Source organism: Fringilla coelebs, assembly GCF_963513975.1.
Source record: "Fringilla coelebs genome assembly, chromosome: 22".
NCBI classification, from domain to species: domain Eukaryota; kingdom Metazoa; phylum Chordata; class Aves; order Passeriformes; family Fringillidae; genus Fringilla; species Fringilla coelebs.
Genome location: NC_140048.1, coordinates 9,879,944 through 9,900,429, shown reverse-complemented (window position 1 = coordinate 9,900,429; position 20,486 = coordinate 9,879,944). Strand labels below are relative to the sequence as shown.

The following is a 20,486-nucleotide window of genomic DNA, read 5'->3' as shown; positions in this document are numbered from 1 at the left end:
ATTTACTTTAAAACAATTAAGACCAAAAGCTATTTCTTTCCTGAAAGGAATAAGGAATCAGACCACAGCTGGCCAGCAGTAGCCAGCACACAGATGTGTGTTTCCTCAGAGTAAAGGCAACGTGCTTTTTCTAGCACTTTAACCACTAGAGAGATATCCCATCTCAGCCTAAAAGCAGAACCCAAAGCTCTCTGTTTTAAATCAGTAGCTGCTTTTTCACTCTCTAACAAGAAGCAACAGGCTGAGGTAGGCTGAGAGTCTGCCTCCCTTGGACTGGAGCACAGCCCTTCATTGTGCAACAGCAATTGCAACAGACCATAATGTAAATCATGACAGACATGGTTACAAAGCACCCAAATCTGAGAACTGAACTGGAGGAAAACCCATGGCCATGACAAATTCTGTCACAAGGCCACTTCACACTTAAGAGTCAAATCTTTATCCTGGTACCCCTCTACTGGTAAATCCACATTTCGAATTAACTGACCTGCAAAACAAACCTGCAGAACTTCAACAAATTACAATACTTCTTGAGGCAAATTAAGAAGTAAAACACAAAAAAAAGTCATAAAGCACTGAGCTTAGAGTTTACAAACTGCTGCACAAGCAGTAATAAATCTCTAGAAAATTAAATGTGTAGCTATTTTCATATTTTCCATACTTGCTACAAGATTTTACCAACAGAGAATTTTGGGACTAAAATACTATACTTGCTACCTTACTTTAAATGAAAGGAGATAGATGACAATTTTGTTAGAAACAGAAATGATAAAGCAGGAATTGCATTTATTTTTTAAAACTCCACAAATTCAAAACATCTGACTGCTTCCTTTTTAAGCAACTTGTCCCTTTGGGTATATATTAAAAAACATAAACATGAACCAGGGGCCTACAATCCCACCAGATGTTTGGCACCTGAAGCTTTTTCAAGTAATTGATTAATAAAGTAATTTTTTTCTCAGGTAACAGGAAAAAATTGTGTCTAAAATCTTTCACATTTTCAATGCTGTAATTCTACTTTAGATTTGAAGAGAAGACAGCAGCAACAAACTCATTCCAGCTTATAGCCTCCCAAATTAAAAATAAACACACACCACCCCTACTCCAGAAGTCATGGTTTGAAGCTTTGACCATATTTTGCAAAATGACAGTTATTAAAAACAACAAACATGCATCACTGTGAGTCATCTGGTTTCCAACTTCTGAGTCAAAAGGGGCTGATTCCACACAAACTGAAACCTGGCTCTCCGAGGACTTGCATGTCTAACGATTTGTATCTCTGCACCACAGCTTCAGAACAGGATGTGGAAGAAAAGAATTAAAAGGAGGGAGAAAGGGGAGGGGAGGGGAAGAGAAAAAAAACACTTTTTACTGGTCCCAGTGTCACTGCAAATAAAGACCACATCAAGATTTAAACCATAATAATGGAAAGGCTATAAGGTCCCTGCTATAATGTTTCCTCTGATATTCCCTTTCATAAATGTTCTCTTTATGCTGTATGCTTGGCAATAATACATGTAATGTTTGTGAGCCAGCCTGCTGGGGAAGCTGCAGCATATGAAGCCTCACACAGCACATATCAGAAGCCAGGCAGCTCATTTACCAGTTCCGCAACTTTCCTTTTCTCACCCATCATCTTCAGGAGAAGGCAACAAACCTGAGGAGACAGGTCACATAAAGCAACCTCCAAATATGTTTAGCTGGAAACAGATGTGTGTGTGCCAACGCATGGACATGCAGCTGCCTCCTCCTCCAGTGGGAACCTTCCCGGGTTCCCAGCTCCTGCAAGGACGGGCAGGACCCCCGAACCCACCCACAGCCCTGGCCAGGATCAGCGCCACCTGAGCTTCCTCCTGGCACACACAGGGAAGGAGCCTTCCCTTCAGGGAGCTCAGCTCTGCCTTCCCAGAAGAAGTCAGCACCACCCATAAGAATTTCGGCCGGAATCCCATGGGGCACCAGTACTGAATTTCCCAAGGGATGTGATTCCACTACTCTGAGGCCTACTGGGTGTTTGGCAGCTGACCATTAGACGGGAAACTAAGTCCATCTTTATGGGATTGTGGCAACCTGAGTCAAGAAAGGGGTTTTCAAAAATGCAGTGTTGAGGGGCCAGGGGCAGGCTCATCACAGTCTTGTCTGTAATTCTCAATCACTGCACAGAAAGTATTTATATCCTGTTGGCAGCATGTGCAACCAATGCGACTCCCTGTGTCAGAGCTGTCAATTATGGGCTTGACTTATGAGGAAAGATTAAATGAGCTAAATATGTAGAGCTTGGCTAAGAGACCAGGATGGGGGTGGGGGGAAGAAGAAATGATGTGATAACTGTCTGCAAACATCTAAAGGGTGCAGATGCTTGAGGAGGAAAGGAAACACTTAGGATCGCACACAAAACAAACAGAAGCAAGCTGGAAGACATAGGAAATTCTCACTGTATAGCTGGGAATCTCCATTCCAGCAACACGTCCTCTACTGTTGAACTGTATGCCAAGGAATACCATCACTCAGGCCATTCAGATGCCTGACCACAACACTGACAGCAGAGGAGAATTCTGCTATAACCAGAAGATGAAGCAAGCAACGTAAACAAGTGGCACTTATTGTGTGAACCGTCTCTTGCTTCTCTCCAGCTGTAAAATCATTTTACTAAAAAGCCATGCATATTTTCTTTGTTATTTTTCCAGACTGACACTTGTCAAGTGTGTTACAGGGTGACAGCTGGGAAGAGGACACGGTTTGTACAATGTAACAGAAAGAGGTGCTATGTAAATGTGCACACAAAACAAACACAAATTTAAAAAAAACAAAAATTGTTAGGCTGTTTGGAAAGATTTGCAATGTAAGTGACATATGGAGAAATACAAGAAATATGAAAAGCAGTGAAAATTTCTTCTAAAGTATGATGGTTAGGGACTCCAAATCCAAGATTTATACCAACTCTCAACTCCCTAGTTTGGCAAATCTTGGTTCTGAAGGTGATGCCGTCAGAAGAATCTGAAGAATGTACTCCTATGTGCTGTGTGAAGAATGTGCTCCTGTGTAGAGAAAGTTCTTTCAGGTTCTTGAATATTCTGCCTTTTGTGCCCCTGCTACCTCACTTATGTGATGAACATACCTGAGGCAGAACAAAGATGCCACAGACATGGCAAATGTTTTCAAACAGCATGATCTCCCAGGTAAAAGTAGGAGATGAAGACCAAGAAGGAAGGAGGAAGGCAAGAAATGAGGGAAATTATCCCACATAGTCAGCTATAATCTTATATGGATCCCAGGCTGTCTCCAGACAGGTTTTGATTGCAGTAACAATGACACAAGCAGTGCCTGGGCAAAAGGAGTCCAACTCTCTGGTGGTGTTAGAGGCAGAGGAGGAATTAACAATCTCTAGCAACATTTTTCAGAGTAGGAATTTAATACTGTGGAGTCAAGAGGCACTCCAAAGAACAAGTTCCTCCATAAAGTTATTTCAAGAAGCTAAAAACAGAGTCAGTCACTCCGGTGACGTTCTTCAGCTGCTCCCTCCTCTCCTCAAGCACACAGAACTGTGGGCAATTGCTGCCCTCTACAAGCTGCTCTGCACATAGCAAAGCTCCCACATCTGGAGCAGGAACTATGCCTGCATCCCACCTTGATCCCATAGCCATTCCCAGTGCAGGTACCTTTCTGCTGTGCCCCCAATACCATCAGCTGGGGTGCACACAGCTAAGTGCTCCCAGTCCTCCTGCCAGCTGAGCAAAGCAGCACATGAACTATAAAATAATGTTTGTAGCTGTAGCACATTCAGACCCTGAAAACGTCACATGAACACAAAAATTTGGTTTTTTCAAGGGGAAAATACCAAGTGTTAAGTATTTCCTAACTGTGTGCCAGTGTGTTTTTCCAGTCTCAAAGCATTGTAACTTCCATTTTACCTTCAGTGAGAGACCTGGGATCTCTGGAAGTCAAATCATCAGTATAGAAGACTCTAATCTAACTCCCTGAACTTTACTTTCCTTGTGTGTTCATAAAGAACAACTTAGTGTATTACAGCTATTTTAAAACCATTTTAAAAGTCTTCTGACCAGTAATGTTGGTTTCTCTGAAAAGCAAGTAAAAATTGCTTTCAGAGCTTTCCTGCACAAGTGCACAAAAAAGATTATGAGCTACTAACTCATGCCCCTGTCAGTGACAGAGAAAGACTGTGCCTGTCCTGGGTGTGCTGCCTCATCCACCACTCTGAAGTGTCATTGAAACTTTTCCACTGACCTCAAATGGGCAGTTTAACCTGGTATGACAGTGTTTTTTTAACTACGCTCAGTGAGTCAAATTGCATCTGTGTGCTTGGAACACATTCATATATTTGTCTAAAGCAACAGAGTAAAAGGAATCGACAGATTAAGCAAATGCACTTTGCATGAACGACAAAAGAAGTCAATAAACACCCAAAAGAAAGAGAGAAAAACAGGCAAAACCCAATAATCTTGAACTTATCAGAAGGTCAAACACAAGAGAGCTCTGCTTAGTAAACCACAGAGCTCTCTTTGCAGCAAACCAAAGGTTATTGTGCATGGCAGTCACACACCTCTGACTCCCTGTTCATAGCTCAATAAACCCAAATTCTGCGCAGGAATTGCCCTCCACAGGCCGGTGGAATTACTGGCCAGCACTGGGATGCCGTAGCAGCACCTGCAGGGCCTCCCCAAACCATCTGCAGCACCATCACATACGAGGCTCCTGCCTGGGCCGAAGGTCCTGGAGCTGAGGTCTCTCTCCCTCTCCTGCTGACAGTGGTAAATTACCCTGACTAATGTTTCCCTGGGGGCTGTAAGTTAGTTGCCTACTGACTCTGGCTGGCTGGAAATCCCCTCTGGATAGATTTACCTTTAGAGAATCATTCAGTATACGCCACCACTAGGAACAAACCCATTGTGGCAGACGGAAAACTTGTACAGTAAACAGGTATAAACCTTGTCTTAAACAACAAAGGGTGGGAAAATGGAAAACAGAACTGTGATGGGGAGTACTCTTAACATGAATTCCCGACAAGCTCTCTCAAATCTTGTGACACAAATCTGTAGCCTCTCTTCATTCCCACTCATGGTTTTGTTCAAATGGTAAAGAGAACAGTATTTGTTAGAATCAGTCTCCACTAACTTCTAGTGACAACAGTTAGAACTAAAAGTAAAATCTCAATTGCAAAGAAATTTTTCAGAAACCTAAATGAAATTTTCTGTCCTCGCACTCTACTTGAAAGGAAGCTTAACAGAACAGATAAGGTGTAAAATGAGACAACAAACCAGAAAGGATTTAATAATTCTACTGTCTGTCACTTACTGCCATGCACCCTGTGATGTTTGCACAAAAAGGGGAGTTAAAAGTGCTCTGGCCATTACCCTGACCCTTAAATATTTGAAAATCAATTCAACAAAGGGTGGGGAAAAGCCGCGAGGGCTCCAGCACATTCCAACAAGCTCTACACTAATTGCTATAGAGGCAGCAGTAATTCTTGTTAACTTGTACCTTTCGACAACCTGTAAAAAAAGGAATAAAATGTCCACATTTCAGTGTTAACTGCTCTCCTCTGCAGCAAGAAACAGAAAGAAACAGAACATGCTAAAAATAAAAGAAGAAAAATTAAATAATCTGCAAAAGAATCCCGACCCAGGAATTTTGTAACTTAGTGAGCAACCAAGAGAGTGTTTTACATTTACAACCAGTACTTTCATATTTACAACTAATACTTCTTCCAGACACCAAGCAGCAGCTAGAGAATGAATGTGTTTTGTGACAGAAAAAAAAACCCAAACAAATAAACAGCACGTTGAAAGGCCTCACTGACAACTCTCCTTCCATAGGTTCTCCCTACACCCCAGGTTCCTGTTGGAGGCTCTTCCAGGCACAACCTTCAGAGCTGTAATTTAGGCTGCAGCAGGTTGGGTAGAAAGCAAAGGCCAACAGCAAAAACATTCAAGCTCTTGAAAACACCTCAAAAGCAGCACAGGATGGTTAAAAAGCTGCAAGACTCTGCTAGCAAGGAAACAGAACAAGTTAAACATATTATTTGAATACATTCTGGAGAGAGATGAAGGAAACAGATTCCTGATGTAAAGGGCATTTTCTACTGGCTTAACCTCACAGAAAGAGAGTTTGTCCTATGCAGTTACATCCTTTGCACATCCCAGGACTTTGCTTTGAGCGGCTGTAAAAAGACAAACCTATTCCAATTCCACAAGTGTTCAGAGGCTTATCAGAGGTGGCTGCTCCAAGCAGCAGATGATGCAGCAGTGCTCGCTGATAAGCCGGGCTCAAGGAGAAGCTGATCCCGCGCTGGCGATGACAAACGTGGCTGTAAACAGCAGCAGAGCGAGATGCTGACACTCTGTGAACACAAGGTTACACTTCCCACTAGGAGCTACACGGCAGATTTTAATGGGCCACGACCGACAGCCGGGGAAATGAGTGTCCGCTCTGCTGCAGGAATTATGGCTGTGCCAGCCCTCCCACCACTGCCACTGTCACTGCTCTGACACAGTGACCTCCCGCTGGGGACGGCTTTTCAGCTGGGACTGCTTATTGTAAGGACGCTGGATAACTCAAGGGACTCATGGCAAGGATGTGGAGTCTGTTATCTCCAGTTTGGTGGCTCAGAATATCAAAAGTGGGTGGGAGAAAGAGCGGTTTGGATTGTGACATGAGTTTGTAGGGCTGCATTCTGAAGGCCTCAGTAGGGCCATAAACCATTGCAAGGTGCCCTGGAAGACCCAAATGCAGGACACAATGTGATGTGAGAGACTGCTACAGGATCTTGGAGAATGCTGAAGTCCTTGTGCAAACAACTAGGAATCCTGGCTTCTCCTGGGATCCTGTTGAAAGCAGCAGGCTGTAGGCAGGGGTACAGGGCAGGCAGAAGACAGTGTCCCCACGCACAGGGCAAAATGCTGCATTTAGCACCTTGCAGGATAGTGTCCAGTAGAATCATAAATCCAGTACAAAACCAGCTTGAGACAGTAACAACAGTCTGTCTGCTGATACAATGTTTTAATTCTATTGCTTTCTCATTGTGTGATGGTGTGATCCAAACAGGTCAGTCCTGTCAAGCACTGAATCCTTCCACTCACCAATAATGTCAAAAAGGGTGAGGGGGTGCAGAGCAGAATTTGGTCATGAGACTCTTTCCTCCCTCCTCTGGACTCTGCAACTGCCCACCACCAAAGGTGAAGTCCAGGATGATCCCCCCAGCATACAGCCTCCCACTGAGCCCACTGCTGGCTTTGTGCCAGGGCTCTTTGGTGTTTCGGTAAACACTTTTATGACACGGCACCATGTGCCTCGAGTCTGGTTTATGGGCCAGGATCTCCTGCCTGCGTGGAAGGGAGCCTGCACGATCCTGGCCACAGGGAAGCCACAGCAGGATGGTGGAAGTCAGGTCATCTGGCTCACAGACCTGAACTGCTCATTTAATAAGGCATCTACAGAGGAGCAGATGTAAACAATACTGACTCCTAAACAAATGTGACAAAGATTGTAAGAGTTTATTATTTTTTAAAAGTTAATGAAAAAATAAGAAGGAAACCTGCACCTTTCAGAGGGCTCTAATTAGCTCACATGCTAGACTCACCACTGTAAGAATAAAGTTTACGTTGGAGTTCTTCAAGTGTATAAATAATTTAATGTAGCAAAAATATCCACCGAAACAGAAAGATATACAACTGCTATACACTTCCTCGGAGCAATTCTGCAGTTTCATATACAGTAAGAAATTAATTATATCTAAGGTAATGTTAGAATCTGCCTTGAGAAAGAACAAGCTGTTGACCAGCACAGGCTGAGATGATCTGCTGCCTGCCCTGACCTTTCTAAGGCAAGGACAACCAACTCCTCCAAAAGCAAACCACCAAACCCACCACAAAGCACACGGTGTCAACAACTCCTTCAGGTCATCTCATGTACAGATGTCCATGCAATTAAGGGATGGCACAATGTCATTACAGAGACTGCCACTGCAACAGAATTCACAAACAGACCTCTCATGAGATGCATTATACTGACTTTTCTCGGTTCACAGTCTTTACTCACATCACTCTTTTTTAAAAAATCATCTCCTGGGTTCTCTAGGTCAGAGTTACTTGGTAAAAATACTTTGATGTGGCCAGTGTCACAAGTACTTGAGTCTTCTCCCTGCAAATAGCTATGATCAACAAATAAAAGTGGCAGAAGAAATTTAGAGATCTATATATTTAGGACGAAAGAATTGGCTAAGAATTTTGTCAAGGTTTTGGCTGACTTATAGATGGCTGAACAGGAAGGAAGGAAGGAAAAAAACCCCAAGGTTGTAAAATCCATATACTGCAGCTCCAGGAGTAGTGGCTCACTTCCCACTCTGCATCACCATAAAAGAGCAAACAAAACAGGGTTCTCTGAGCTATCCTCATACACAAAAAAATCCCAGGGCCCTTTCCAAAATGCTTCTAGAGTAAAAACATTGGATTATATGCACTGCCAGCTGACAAACATTTCTAAGCTCACTCTGAGTGCCTCTGAATATAAAGACAGCTTGAATGAGGTCTCTGAGCAGCAGAGGGGTTATTGTAAGAGTACAGCACTACGAATCTGTTGCACAGGGAATTCTTCAGACTCTTTCCTAAAGAGGCTTTGAACAAGAGCACATCCTGGGGCAGGCCAGGGCCCAGGTGACCCACGTCTAACCCCAGGCTCACTGGAGGTGGTGGCCACAGATCAGAATTCAGAGGTGTGAACAGCATGGCCACCCGAGGCAGTTTATACCCTTTCCACAAAGCACCAGCTCCTCAGAAAAGCAAAAGAAAGGCTGGAAAGTGATGCAGCAAAGAGAACAACTTATGTGTTATCGACAAGGAATTCTCTAGTGCTTCTCGAGGAACTTACCAGCGGCTCCCGAGACGCGGCATTCTCAGTCGCAGGGCAGGAGCCAGCCTGTGAAGCAGAAAAAGAGTGAGGTCACATTGCCACCCGATGGACATCGACAGAAACACTCATCTGGAGGGCTCCTGTGAGCAGCACTTAGGGAGGCACATTTGTCTGTGCTATCAGCAGCAGTTCTGTGGAGGACTGAAGACGAAAGGTCAGAACCACAGCAAAATTTATTAATTCCCCATTTAAAACAAGGGAATTAACAGAATCTGCAGAACTGATTTTAGAGACTCAGCAGCAAGAGCTGGCAAGGCTCCTGAGAGATGGCATGGAAGTAGTGGGCACACAAACACAAATCTTTAAATACTTCTCCCATTTCCAGGATCCAGTAATGCATCCTTCATTTTCTGAACCATGCTTTTAAATATTTCTAAATAACCATGATTTACCTAAACCTCACAAACTGCCAGCAGTACCGGGACCATCCTTGCTTCCCACACATAATTAAGAGATGAAGTTTTGTCCTCCAATTCTATTCCTCATTTTTATGCATACACCTTGCCTTCAAAGTATCTCAACATTTATTTTTCCCATTTGCAAAATACACAAAAACAATATAGATAAAATAAGTATTTACCACAAGAGGGTGCCAGAAACTCAAATATACTGCAACTCATCTGCATCCAGACAAGGATCATCACCAGGACCCAGCCAGACCTCATAGGTGGGCAGGGATTCTCTGGGATCACCTGCCATAACCTCTGGGTGGGAGGGAGGAAGGAAGGAAGGAAGAAAGGACCCACCACTGTTTTCATATCCTCAGGAAATTCCCACAGCAAAGTATTTGGCACTGAAGAAACACTGATAGCCAAGACAAATCTGAAATTGTTATCCTGTTCACAGGCTACACCATCATCTTGCTTTTCTCTTTCTTTTACTATAAAAAAAACAGTAACAGAGAGACAGGATCTTTTCCTTATTTTTAGTAAAGACATTGCTAAAGGGCCAAAGAACAGGCTTTCTAAACAAAACAAAGTATTTTAAAGTCTCTGGTAGAAATATTTATTGCCTTTAGAACATAATTCTATCTACGTAAACGAATTCATTTGAGCTGTAGTACTCCCCTCTCCCCACACTGCTTGAGGCAATATATTAATTCATGAGAATGAGAAAATTAAACTAAGTAAAACAGATAATAAGCCATAAGACATCTGACACTCCCTTTTCAGCATCTAAATTAACTTGATTTGTAATAGGAAACATGATGGGGCCCAAACATAAACATGTTAAGTGAGACAGTGCCACTACTCACAGTCTCACGTGGAAAGCTTGGCAATAAATAAGCAAACATCACCAGGGGCAGAAAGCAAATATTTTATCAAATTCTCTAAACGTTTAGAGTGCAATGGGGACAACTTTCTACAAGCATTGGTAACAGTGTCAAACCTGCAATGGCTGCGTAAGAGGAGCGGTGTTTACATTCTGTGAGATTTGTAAAGATATTTTCATGGGTTTGTTTAATTCCAAAACAGCCCCCTTGAAAAGTCACCACTGTACTATATGTCCTTCAATCACATCCCCTCTTTCCCCCAGAATCTGCGAGCACTGAACACTTCTCAGAGTTCTGGTTGAGGAACGTGCACCAGCGTGAGATCCACAGGAGATGGGAAACAGTTACAGAATCACAGAACAGTTTGGGTTGAAGGGACCTTAAAGATCATCTGATTCCAACCCCCTGCCATGGGCTGGGACACCTTCCACAAGATAGGAACACCTGTCCTCAGCAGTCACGGCCAGGCTGGGGCAGCAGGAGCAGCCCCTGCGCCCCTGACCGGCACACGAGGGGAAGGAGGAGGCTCCTGCGGCGGAGAGCAGCTCCTGGGGCGTGCCAGGGCTGAGGGGCAGCGTCCTGCCCAGGGCTGGGCCAGGGGCTCCTGACCAGTGCCCTGCCCAGGGGCTGGCTGGAGGCTCCTGACCAGTGCCCTGCCCGGGGGCTGGGCCAGGGGCTCCTGACCAGTGCCCTGCCCAGGGGCTGGGCCAGGGGCTCCTGACCAGTGCCCTGCCCAGGGCTGGGCCAGGGGCTCCTGACCAGTGCCCTGCCCAGGGGCTCCTGACCAGTGCCCTGCCCAGGGCTGGCTGGAGGCTCCTGACCAGTGCCCTGCCTGGGGCTGGGCCAGGGGCTCCTGACCAGTGCCCTGCCCAGGGGCTCCTGACCAGTGCCCTGCCCAGGGCTGGCTGGAGGCTCCTGACCAGTGCCCTGCCCAGGGGCTCCTGACCAGTGCCCTGCCCGGGGCTGCTGGAGGCTCCTGACCAGTGCCCTGCCCAGCAGATGGACCAGAGGCTCCTCACAAGCCGGATGCAGAACAGACACCAAAAGGGGCGTGAGTAACTCGTTCTGGCCTGAGGATCAGTACTGCTCCACGCAATAGGACAGAACCTGATTCTTCATCTTTACCTTTAATACCCAGAGTGTTTTTGGCTACATTTATAAGGTTAAAAAGCAAGACTCTCCCATTTCCAAACACTGAACTTTATTTTGAGGTAAAGCAACATAAATAAATGGGGGGGTTTAAGTGTGCTGTGGGAAAATACTATATCCAAATTCAAAGGACCTGAATGTTTTTAGGCAACCACATTTCTTTCTCAGAAACTGACAGCCCCACAGACTGCCCAGGTGCCTTATGGACCAGTCACAGATTGTTTCAGGTTTCCTCATTCTGGAAGCATTCACCTGAAGTGTGAGGGATGGGCTGTAATGCTTGCACCTCAGACTGGGGCTGGCAAAAACATCTGGATGATGCAAAGCTGCCCTGCCTCCTGTGAGTTTGGTAACTTGGCCTTTCACAACCCAGATCTGTGCTGGTTAGCCAAGAGTACTGATTTTATGTAACTTATTTCTATTTCAGTTTAGTTCAATAGGCTTCCCTACCAACTCAGCCTCCTCAGTCCAAAATAAAGGGATCAACAGAGAGGTTCATGGAGGTTTTGCCAAACTGGGACAGATTTGAGTGACTGCCCATAACAATGTGTCACTGGCAGGCTGCTCTGTGTTCCTCCCAGTTGCCCACACAGCCAGACCTTTCCCCTCCTGATGCTGCAGTGGGGCCCTGGGAGCACTGAAAGGACTTCACCAAATCCCATTGGCAGCACACAGTCAGGCACCCATCTGGGATGGTGGTGAGATGCCAGAGCTCCAGGAGGGCACGGAGTTTGAGGTGGGTTGAGCTTGCAGTGAAATACAAGTGATTCTAGATCATGAACCGGAGTGTGAGTGAGAGGCAGCCTACACTCTATACACCTACATCATACCTATGCTACAGAATCACAGAACCCAGCTTAGAAGGGACCTTCAAGAAAATAAGAAAATAAGAATATATACTATGTACAACTCCATCACCCTTCTGTTTTTCCCTCTGGCTCCCCCATTCATTTCATGTCCCAGTTTAAAAATATCTTAAGCATTTAGTGTTTCTTGAGCACTCAGACCAGTGAACTTACATTTCTCTTTTGCTCTCCCCATTCAGGTTTGTCTTTTTATGCTCTTGGCTCAAGGATCTACTTCCATTCCTCGCATTTGCAAGGCAGAGACAATATTTTCGTCTAACTAGAATAGTCTGAGTTGGAAGGGACCCACAAGGATCATCGAGTCCAACTCTGACCCTGCACAGGGCTCCACAGAGTTTTATAACCCAGCTGCACACTGTCTCCTTTCTCTCTGGCCGTGTTCGTATTTATTCTTCTCGTCAGGCACTCGTTCAAGCGCCTGACGAGTTTCATACACAAACGCTCAATGCCAGCATGCCTGTGCCCTGAGCCCGGCCTGCACACCCTTCAGCCAGCCCCGCACAGCCCTGCTCGCCCAGGGCGCGGAGCACGGGTGCAGCACCGAGCCCGCGGTGCACGGGGGGTCCCGGAGCCCCCGGGCCCGGCCCTGCCCGGCCCGGCCGCCTCACCTGCCCCGGCTGCTCCGCTCTCTCCGCGGCCGCCATCTTCTCAGGCGCGGCTAATACATCCCCGGCCGCCCGATGCACCGCCCCCGCCGCCGCGCCGCGCCACAGGCACGGCCAGTCGATCGCCGGCGCGGGCGATGCGTCCCGCGGGGGCGCCGCCGGTGCCGTGAGAGTCCGGCCTCAGGCGGGCCGGGCCGGGCCGGGGCGATCCCGCCGCAGCAGCGCCTTCCCCGCCTGGAAAAGCCCTTGGGGCACTGCCGAGCGTCGGCTGATGGCGGCGCGGCTGAAGCAGTGCGTGGTGCGGCGGCGGGACGGGCCGGAGCAGCACGGCGTGGCCGCTTCCTGCCTGCGGGAGCTGCGCGACAAAGGTGAGGGGGGGCCCGCTGGGACCCTCTGTGGGACCCGCTGTGAGACCCGGCTAATGTGCGGCACGGTGAGGAGACAGGTCCTGGTCTCCAGCCTCAGTCACTGAGAGTTGCCTGTCCTTTGTGCTGGGGCTAATAAAAGGGCAGTGCTATGTCACTTTTATCATTCTGTTAAGTATTTTTTCTGTTCTGCAGCTTGTGGTGTTCTGGCTATTGACAAGGCCCGGGAACCCATCACCTTGGTACTGGCAGAAGATGGGACCATTGTGGATGATGAAGATTACTTCTTGTGTCTGCCACCTAACACCAAGTTTGTGGCACTGGCCAAGGACGAGAAATGGTCCAGCAAAAGCTTAGGTATGCTGTGAGTGAGGAAGCATGGAAGGGGAGGTGTGTTTGGAACACACCTAGTGACATTAGGCAGGGTCAGGTGATCAGGAATTACCCATGAAACTGGTGACTCTTGTGTCAGACAGTGCAACATCCTGGCTCTCGGAGTCTGCAGATGAAGTGGACAGTGCTGCCGAGAAGTGGAAGCAACTGGCCAGGCAGCTGAAGGATGACCTGTCCAACATCATCCTGATGTCTGAAGAAGACCTCCAGGTACAGTGGGGAAACCCCCAGTCCCTGTCCTTGCATCTGCCCATCATGCACTTATCTCAGTAGAGAAGAGACTCCATAAACAAGAGCTCAGGCTTAATTCAACTGCTGCTTTTGGCTCCTGGTGCCAGAGTCAAACTTCTCCTTGAAGGGAAACATTTGAGTGTCCAAGGATGCTCTTAATCCCCAACTATCCTTCACAGTGTGTTGTTCCAGTTCTGGCAAAAAGTTGAGATTTGGCCAAATGGCTACTGAGATCGGCTCATTCCTTATATCCAGACATGTATTATGGTGCTGCCTCCCGTGCAAAACCACCACGCCTGTGTAACAGAGGGGAGGCTGAGCAGCAGCCTCCTGTCTGTTCCAGAGGGCTTCAAAGAACTGCTGTCACTTTCCAGAGCTGATTGATTCCAGTTCCTGACTGCCTAACACCTTGTCTGTGGTGAGGCATGGCAATAACTGCCCCTTCTTGTTGTCCCCAATGTGCAGCTTCCCAGGTGCCAGGCTACTGCCTTTCTTTTGAATATTTCCATGCACTGTGAAGAAGTAGTGCTTTGCCATTAGTTTTCAAGGTTTCTGTTAAAATTGCACATGATTCCATACCTTCTTGGATGCCTTTTGGCTTTTAGTAAAAAATGCTGCCTGGTGTAGTGCCACTACAGCCTCTCAGAACTCAGGGGACTTGCTATGACAAGAAACCTTGCAGAACATGCTTGGTTTCGGGAGGGTTTGTACATTCTGTTTGTACTGCAATAAGTGCCATGAAATGAGTTACTCAGGAGCCCTCTCAATGTTTTAAGGTGCTTATTGATGTGCCACGCTCAGACCTGGCAGAAGAACTTGCCCAAAGTGAAACCAAAGTCCAAGTGCTGCAGGACACCCTGCAGCAGGTGCTGGACAGACGAGAAGAAGAGCGTCAGTCAAGGCAGCTCCTAGAACTCTACCTAGAGGCCTTGAAAACTGAAGACAGTATCTTAAGCAAAGTTGCAGGTAGGGAGCATTTGTATGCTAGAGAACGAGGTTTTCAACTCCTAGCAGAGTGGAATAAATAAAGAGTGAGTAATTTGATCAGCTGCTGTTAAATGGGGTAGATACAAGAGCAGTTGTAGTGCATATAGTGTAAGAATTCTCTGACCAGAGAGCCCTCTTGCTGCTGTGTCACATTTCTCACAAAGCCTGAAAGCAGAATACTGGAAGAAATGCTTAGATCCTGGAGTCCTCCTTAAAAAAATGAAAAATTATGGATCTCTTAATTTCCAGGATGCACCTAGATTGGATGTATATTTTATTAATCTCACAACCATCAAAGCAGTCCAGACCACTTTTCCTGTCCTGTGTTTGTCAGGAGCTGTACTGAGTCTGCTCCTTTTCAGAACCTGAGGCTGCACCAAGGAAGGAGATGGATGTGGTTGACACAGGTACCAGCAGCACAGATACTTCAGCCACAACAGCACTCAGCGACCAGGTCCTTGCTGCTCTGAAAGAGAAACCTGCTCCAGAGCTCTGCTTGGACAGTCAGGATCTAGAGGTGGGTGAGAATGACACAAACCATATTCTGGCAAAGCTCTCCCTCCAAAAGAGAGGCTATAGGGGAAGCTGTCCTTGCTTCGGGAGCCTCTGATGTCAGTAGATTGTTTCAAAGTGCTGAAATTTAATTGATTTCTCTTCCTCAGTAACACTACCCCTGTCTTGGAGCTCCTCTGTAATTAACAGACATTGGTCCACACACTCTGCTTTGTCCTCTGAAAAGCCACAAAATAATTTTGGGTTTGGTCTCTGACAAATCAGTCAGCTGTCTTACCAGCGAGGTTCTTTGGGGGTTTTTATAGGCTTATGCATCCAGGTATGTTTCTTTTATACATCCCAAATAAAAATAAAAACCTCCTTATTTTGGAATAAAATGTAAATATAGATTAGAAAGGAAAGTCTAGATAAACTGTAACCATTGAGGAAGGTGTTCTTTCCAGCTGTGAACTTGCTACTCTTGCTTTTCCTTGCTGTAGAAAGTAAGTAACTGCTTTCTCTTCCTTTGAACACCTCAACAGAGCTTGAAGCGTTGAGCGTTGGCAAACTACTGGAAATTCACTAGCCCACGGGATAGGTGATGAGAGCTGGGAACATCTGCAGTTCCAAAGTGCCTCGTTCCTGCTGTTGTTAATTCAGCAGAGGGTTAGTGGCCAGGGAGTCAGTAGAAAAGTCTGTTAACAACCTGTCTTGCTACAGCTGGTGTTGAAGGCAGATGCAGCAGCCCTGGCCTCGGCTCTGGGATGGGACAAGCAGAAAGCTGGAGCTCTGCAGGAAGCCTGTGATCAGGAGCTCTCCAAGCGCCTTAAACAAGTGCAGACGCTGCACTCCCTACGGAGCACCTCCAAGGGCAAGAAAACGCTGCCCTGGGGGGACTGGCCCAGTGCAAAACGCAAGAAATAAGACTGCCTTGCTGTTTGCAGTTTGGGTTTTGCTTTTGCATTAGAATCAATACAAGCAAAGACACATCCTGGAACCATAGTTTGCTGGTCATACTGTGGGCTGGCTATAGAACAACTAAAATCTGGACATTGTGCTGAGGCTTAAACTCCTCTGGTGATTTGAATTGTGTAAGCAAAGGGATTTTGACCTTTTGCAGAATGTTAGAACAATGGTATTGCTAAGCAGAGCATGTAAGTGTTCAGTTTTCAATACCTGGTTGTTAGCCAGCAGCTTCCATCTGATAATGGTGGATACAGCTCCTGAAGCCCCAGGCAGTTTGCTTATTTTGTTCTCCCACCATTTTCAGTGTAAAAAGGATGGAGGATCTCTGGAAAACACTTTGAGGCACACTCAGTGATCATGGCAGAGGGGATAGCCAGCTACTGCCTGGCTTTAAGCTCCAGCCTGGGATCTAGGAACTTGAATTCTCATGCTGATTTAATCAGTTAAAGTAAATTCAAAGTCCTTCAGCTTCAGTGCTTTTTCTGTATGGAACTCCTACCTCTTGGATGCTGTCTAAGAACTATCATGTAAAACACAGCAAAGGTAGAAATAATTGCTTTGTAAGGCTATGTGACAGAAGACTTGCATTTGGCCTGCTGTGTTATTCTCCTAATCATTAGTGTAGCATCATGATGCTTTTGTATTAACTGGCTTATTTTAAAATTTTTTTAAGTTTTTTTTTCTAACAGTAATAAAACCTTTTTATCTTACTGTTGGACTAGTTTTGATATTTCCACCAGCTGCTATAATTAAAAGAATGGGCTGATAAATACAGTATTACCTTAAGGAAAGAGGATGAAGAAACTGAACACAGAAGTACTGTCTTATACAAAGTGTTTAGGCAAAATGCGCGTTCGTCGTGGTGACTGCACGTGAACTCGCACCTAGCACAATCTGCTCTTCTTGTGTGAGAACAGCAGATCCATATGAAAAACATCTGACAAGTGAGATGAAACTTCTGAGGAAGTTTTAGTAGGTACAGATGTATTTTGTAGCAGCATGCTAAATCCTCTTATCTAGCACAGCCTTAAATGGCGCAGAGTAAGTATTCCTACAGCACCCATTCAGGCAAACCTTCCTGTTGCATGCAACAGTCCAGCTTAATTATGGCATAGTCAGAATTAGACAGTGAACTAATAAATATTCTAAACAGTTTAGTAATTTTAGGCTGATAAACAAAACTATTCAGGCTACCTGCAGGTGAAGCTACCCAGATGGGAATTGACTGGACTTAGGGGAGAAGCTTGCAGGCAGGCACTTTTTGTCTGTTTTGCTTCTGACCATATTCACATTGTAACATTATAGGCCGTGGCAGGTAAAAAGGTTTCCTGGTGTTTTGAACAGGTACTTAATGCAAGCTTTTTATGTCCAGTCTTTCTGCAGTCACATGGATGGCTGTGCTACCCCTGGAAATCTGCTTCCTTTGACTAATTATTTTCATTCTTTGTAAGTTCATTTACATTGGGTAAGGCTCTGCCAGCCCAGCAGAGGGCAGGGGGATCCATGCCTGCTGCTGCTTCGCAGCCACGGTTCCACCTGAAAATGGCAATTACTGACAGTGACAACTGCATCCCTGCAGTGCCGCAGGTGGGAAACGACACAAAACACCTTTAACTGCCAAGACAATGAGCGCGAGATGGCTCAGTAAAAACAAAATCTTCAAAATGTCTGAGCAAAAATAGCAAAACTGGAAGTAAAGAAAAAGTCAAAGAAGAAATTTTTACTAGAGTAGGTAGCAGAATGAAGGATATTGCACATACTGAGTTATGGTTCAATGAGAATGGTTTATTTCAGCTTCTTTATTTAAAGTATTTTAATTTTAATAACAGACCTTTTGTGAGCAATTAAGGCACTTCAGCTGTAAGCTTATTAAATTCTGACAGACTTTTCATTTTTTGAACAATAAAAATCCAATCCCATTCACTAAATGCTAAAGATTCGCATTCACTAAAGCTAAAGCTTCATTACTGGAGCTAACCTGCAAGATAAATAGGCTAATTCTGGTTTCTCTAGGACAGTAAGAGAAAATGACCTGACATGTTACTTGAAAGACAAATCATGCCATGTTGGAATCTTCATTTTCAGTCACAGCTGCTTCTTGTTCCCCAGGAGTTCTCTCTCCCTTAGCTGCGCTGGACTTCTTCTTCTTCTTCTCCTTCTGCTCCATGTTACTTGATGCAAGCTCTTCACTCTTCTGAGTGATATATTTTAGCTGGGAACAATAAGCTAACCGATCAGTCCTCTATTGAGGAACTTCACTCATTCACAAGACATTAGAAAAAAATGCTGAAGAGAAATTTACAGGGCAAATTATTATTACAAGAAAAATGAGACACTTCAAAAACATTTGCTTTGCCTTCTCAGGCATATGTATTTCAAATAATATATGGAAGGAAAAAAATCTCCTTACATAAAAGTAAAATTAGTATTGAAAGCAATTTTCCTGGATCAATGTATAGGCATGTCTTAACAGTTTAGAGAGTTTTATCCACTGAACATCCTATAGATCAGCACAGGAGGGAATAGAATGATCCTGTGATCCCTGTATTAATGTTGGGAGACTCAGCACCTTGAGGCAGAGTCAAGCTATTCCTGAGCTTAGGCTACAACAAAGAAACACAACACCAGGAAAAAGCAAAGTGATTCACAATGCTGTGTCTGCTTATTGCACTTTTGAACTTGGAACTTCAGCAGCCCAGGTGCAATAAGAGCACTGCTCTTGACCTGCAATCAGATCTGTGTTGCACCTCACCACAGTGAGGCAGAGTGAAGCAAAGTAAGATGAAAATTTAAAAATCACTGGATTGTGCCTATCTACCTGAGAAGACAGTGAAATTGCTTATGCAACAGTTGCTTCACCATGTATAACTTTCATTCAAATTAATTAAGGAAAATTAAGGAATTGAGTTAATTTTAGGAATTAACTGGTTTAAGAATGTTGTAAGACGGAAAATACAGTGCATCTCACCAAAGAATTGCTTCTTCTAGCCAAAAGCTTCACATCTTCTGTAGTCACTGTGGTTCGTTTTGCATGCCTGCATAACATCAAAAAACACTCCTTAACATTTTTGCCAACACTTACCATAAGAGGCCAAGATCAAAAAGTATCTCCAGGGAATTTCGATTTCATAACTTCACACACTATTTAAGCAGCTCTTTAAAAGCTTGAATTACAAGACGTGTTTTAAAGATTATCTAGGAGCTAACACAAAAAAAAGGAAAACCTTTGTAGCAATCAAGTGCGTACCTTGCAAACATTTCAAGGTCTTTTGCAAAGATTTCTAGAGAAAACACAAAGATGTCATGTATTTTAAAACACTGAGTGGGAAGAGATACAGAATACACAAGTTATCCAAGTCAGTTATGAGAAGTGACCATAGCTGGCTATTAGGCAGCACTCGTACACAAGCAGGTAGCCACACAATAAATCTAAATGCTTTTTTCAGGTCTGAAAAGTCGAACTAGTATTTCTTGTACTAAAAAAAAAATAAATAAATGAAAATAAAAATAAAAAAATTATACAAGAGAATGCCCCGAATGACACTGAGTTGGGCGCTATGATTTTTGAAGCCCTGTGCCTCCAGCGCTTGCTCCTGAACGAACATGGAACGCTGCGGTAACCCAGGTAACACGAGGCAACTGGAGGTAACCCAGCTGTACCGCACTGCCGGAAGGTGATCTCCGAGATGGCTGCGATGCTCTGCTTGCTGAACTGCACGTCCTTGTCCTCCTCCACCTCCTGGCACAGGCAGCCGACTGTGTAGTGAACCGCCGCCTTCAGCCTCTGCAGGGACCAAGGCAGGGGCAGGCAGTGACACACCGGCCTCGCCCCGAACCACCGAAGCTGGCGACGGCCGCTCACGGCCTCGGCCCCCGTGTGCCGCTCGGTACCTGTGTGAGCATCTGCTGCTGCTGCTGCTCGCCGCCGGCCGCCGCCATCGCTGCCCTCACGATCTCCCGCCGCGGCACTTCCCGCCCGGCGCGCGGGGCGGGGCGGGGCGGGGCCGCCGCCATGTCGGGCCCGCCCCGGGGCCCCGTGAGGGGGCGCGCGCGGCCGGCCCGTGAGGGGGCGCGCGCGGCCGGCCCGTGAGGGGGCGCGCGCGGCCGGCCCGTGAGGGGGCGCGCGCGGCCGGCCCGTGAGGGGGCGCGCGCGGCCGGCCCGTGAGGGGGCGCGCGCGGCCGGCCCGTGAGGGGGCGCGCGCGGCCGGCCCGTGAGGGGGCGCGCGCGGCCGGC

At 46.0% G+C, this 20,486-nt stretch overlaps 3 protein-coding genes across 3 annotated transcripts in view; 1 reads left to right on the top strand and 2 right to left on the bottom strand.

Moving 5' to 3' along the window:
- The window catches only part of PEX14 (peroxisomal biogenesis factor 14), a 66,878-nt gene extending 53,999 nt beyond the window's left edge, over positions 1-12,879 (bottom strand). The window contains exons 1-2 of the mRNA XM_084220321.1: positions 12,822-12,879; positions 8,884-8,931 (exon numbers count right to left, since the gene is read on the bottom strand). Of these exons, the coding sequence (XP_084076447.1) occupies positions 8,884-8,931; positions 12,822-12,857 (84 nt within the window). The 5' untranslated portion in view covers positions 12,858-12,879. The remainder of the gene's footprint in view (positions 1-8,883; positions 8,932-12,821) is intronic.
- Positions 12,880-12,955: 76 nt separating this feature from the next.
- Positions 12,956-16,956, top strand: DFFA (DNA fragmentation factor subunit alpha). The gene is made up of 6 exons (XM_084220055.1): positions 12,956-13,186; positions 13,379-13,540; positions 13,656-13,786; positions 14,584-14,773; positions 15,157-15,311; positions 16,007-16,956. Exons 1-6 carry the CDS (start codon positions 13,090-13,092, stop codon positions 16,208-16,210), a joined length of 939 nt encoding a protein of 312 aa, XP_084076181.1. The 5' UTR covers positions 12,956-13,089; the 3' UTR covers positions 16,211-16,956.
- Positions 16,957-18,096: 1,140 nt separating this feature from the next.
- CENPS (centromere protein S) lies at positions 18,097-20,218 on the bottom strand. Its single transcript, XM_084220324.1, has 5 exons — positions 20,144-20,218; positions 19,913-20,036; positions 19,500-19,533; positions 19,221-19,287; positions 18,097-18,464 (listed from the first exon to the last, which is right to left on the bottom strand). Exons 1-5 carry the CDS (start codon positions 20,189-20,191, stop codon positions 18,309-18,311), a joined length of 429 nt encoding a protein of 142 aa, XP_084076450.1. The 5' UTR covers positions 20,192-20,218; the 3' UTR covers positions 18,097-18,308.
- Between the last annotated feature and the right edge of the window lie 268 nt (positions 20,219-20,486).

Excerpts from the sequence above, each read along its gene's own strand:
- CENPS (XM_084220324.1), bottom strand. The coding sequence starts at position 20,191 with ATGGCGGCGGCCGGCGGCGAGCAGCAGCAGCAGCAGATGCTCACACAG. Across the intron at positions 20,037-20,143 it reads AGCAGCAGATGCTCACACAG|AGGCTGAAGGCGGCGGTTCA; the intron begins GTACCGAGCGGC and ends TGGTCCCTGCAG. Across the intron at positions 19,534-19,912 it reads GATCACCTTCCGGCAGTGCG|AAATCTTTGCAAAAGACCTT; the intron begins GTACAGCTGGGT and ends TGTTTTCTCTAG.
- DFFA (XM_084220055.1), top strand. The coding sequence starts at position 13,090 with ATGGCGGCGCGGCTGAAGCAGTGCGTGGTGCGGCGGCGGGACGGGCCG. Across the intron at positions 13,787-14,583 it reads TGTCTGAAGAAGACCTCCAG|GTGCTTATTGATGTGCCACG; the intron begins GTACAGTGGGGA and ends CAATGTTTTAAG. Across the intron at positions 15,312-16,006 it reads TGGACAGTCAGGATCTAGAG|CTGGTGTTGAAGGCAGATGC; the intron begins GTGGGTGAGAAT and ends GTCTTGCTACAG.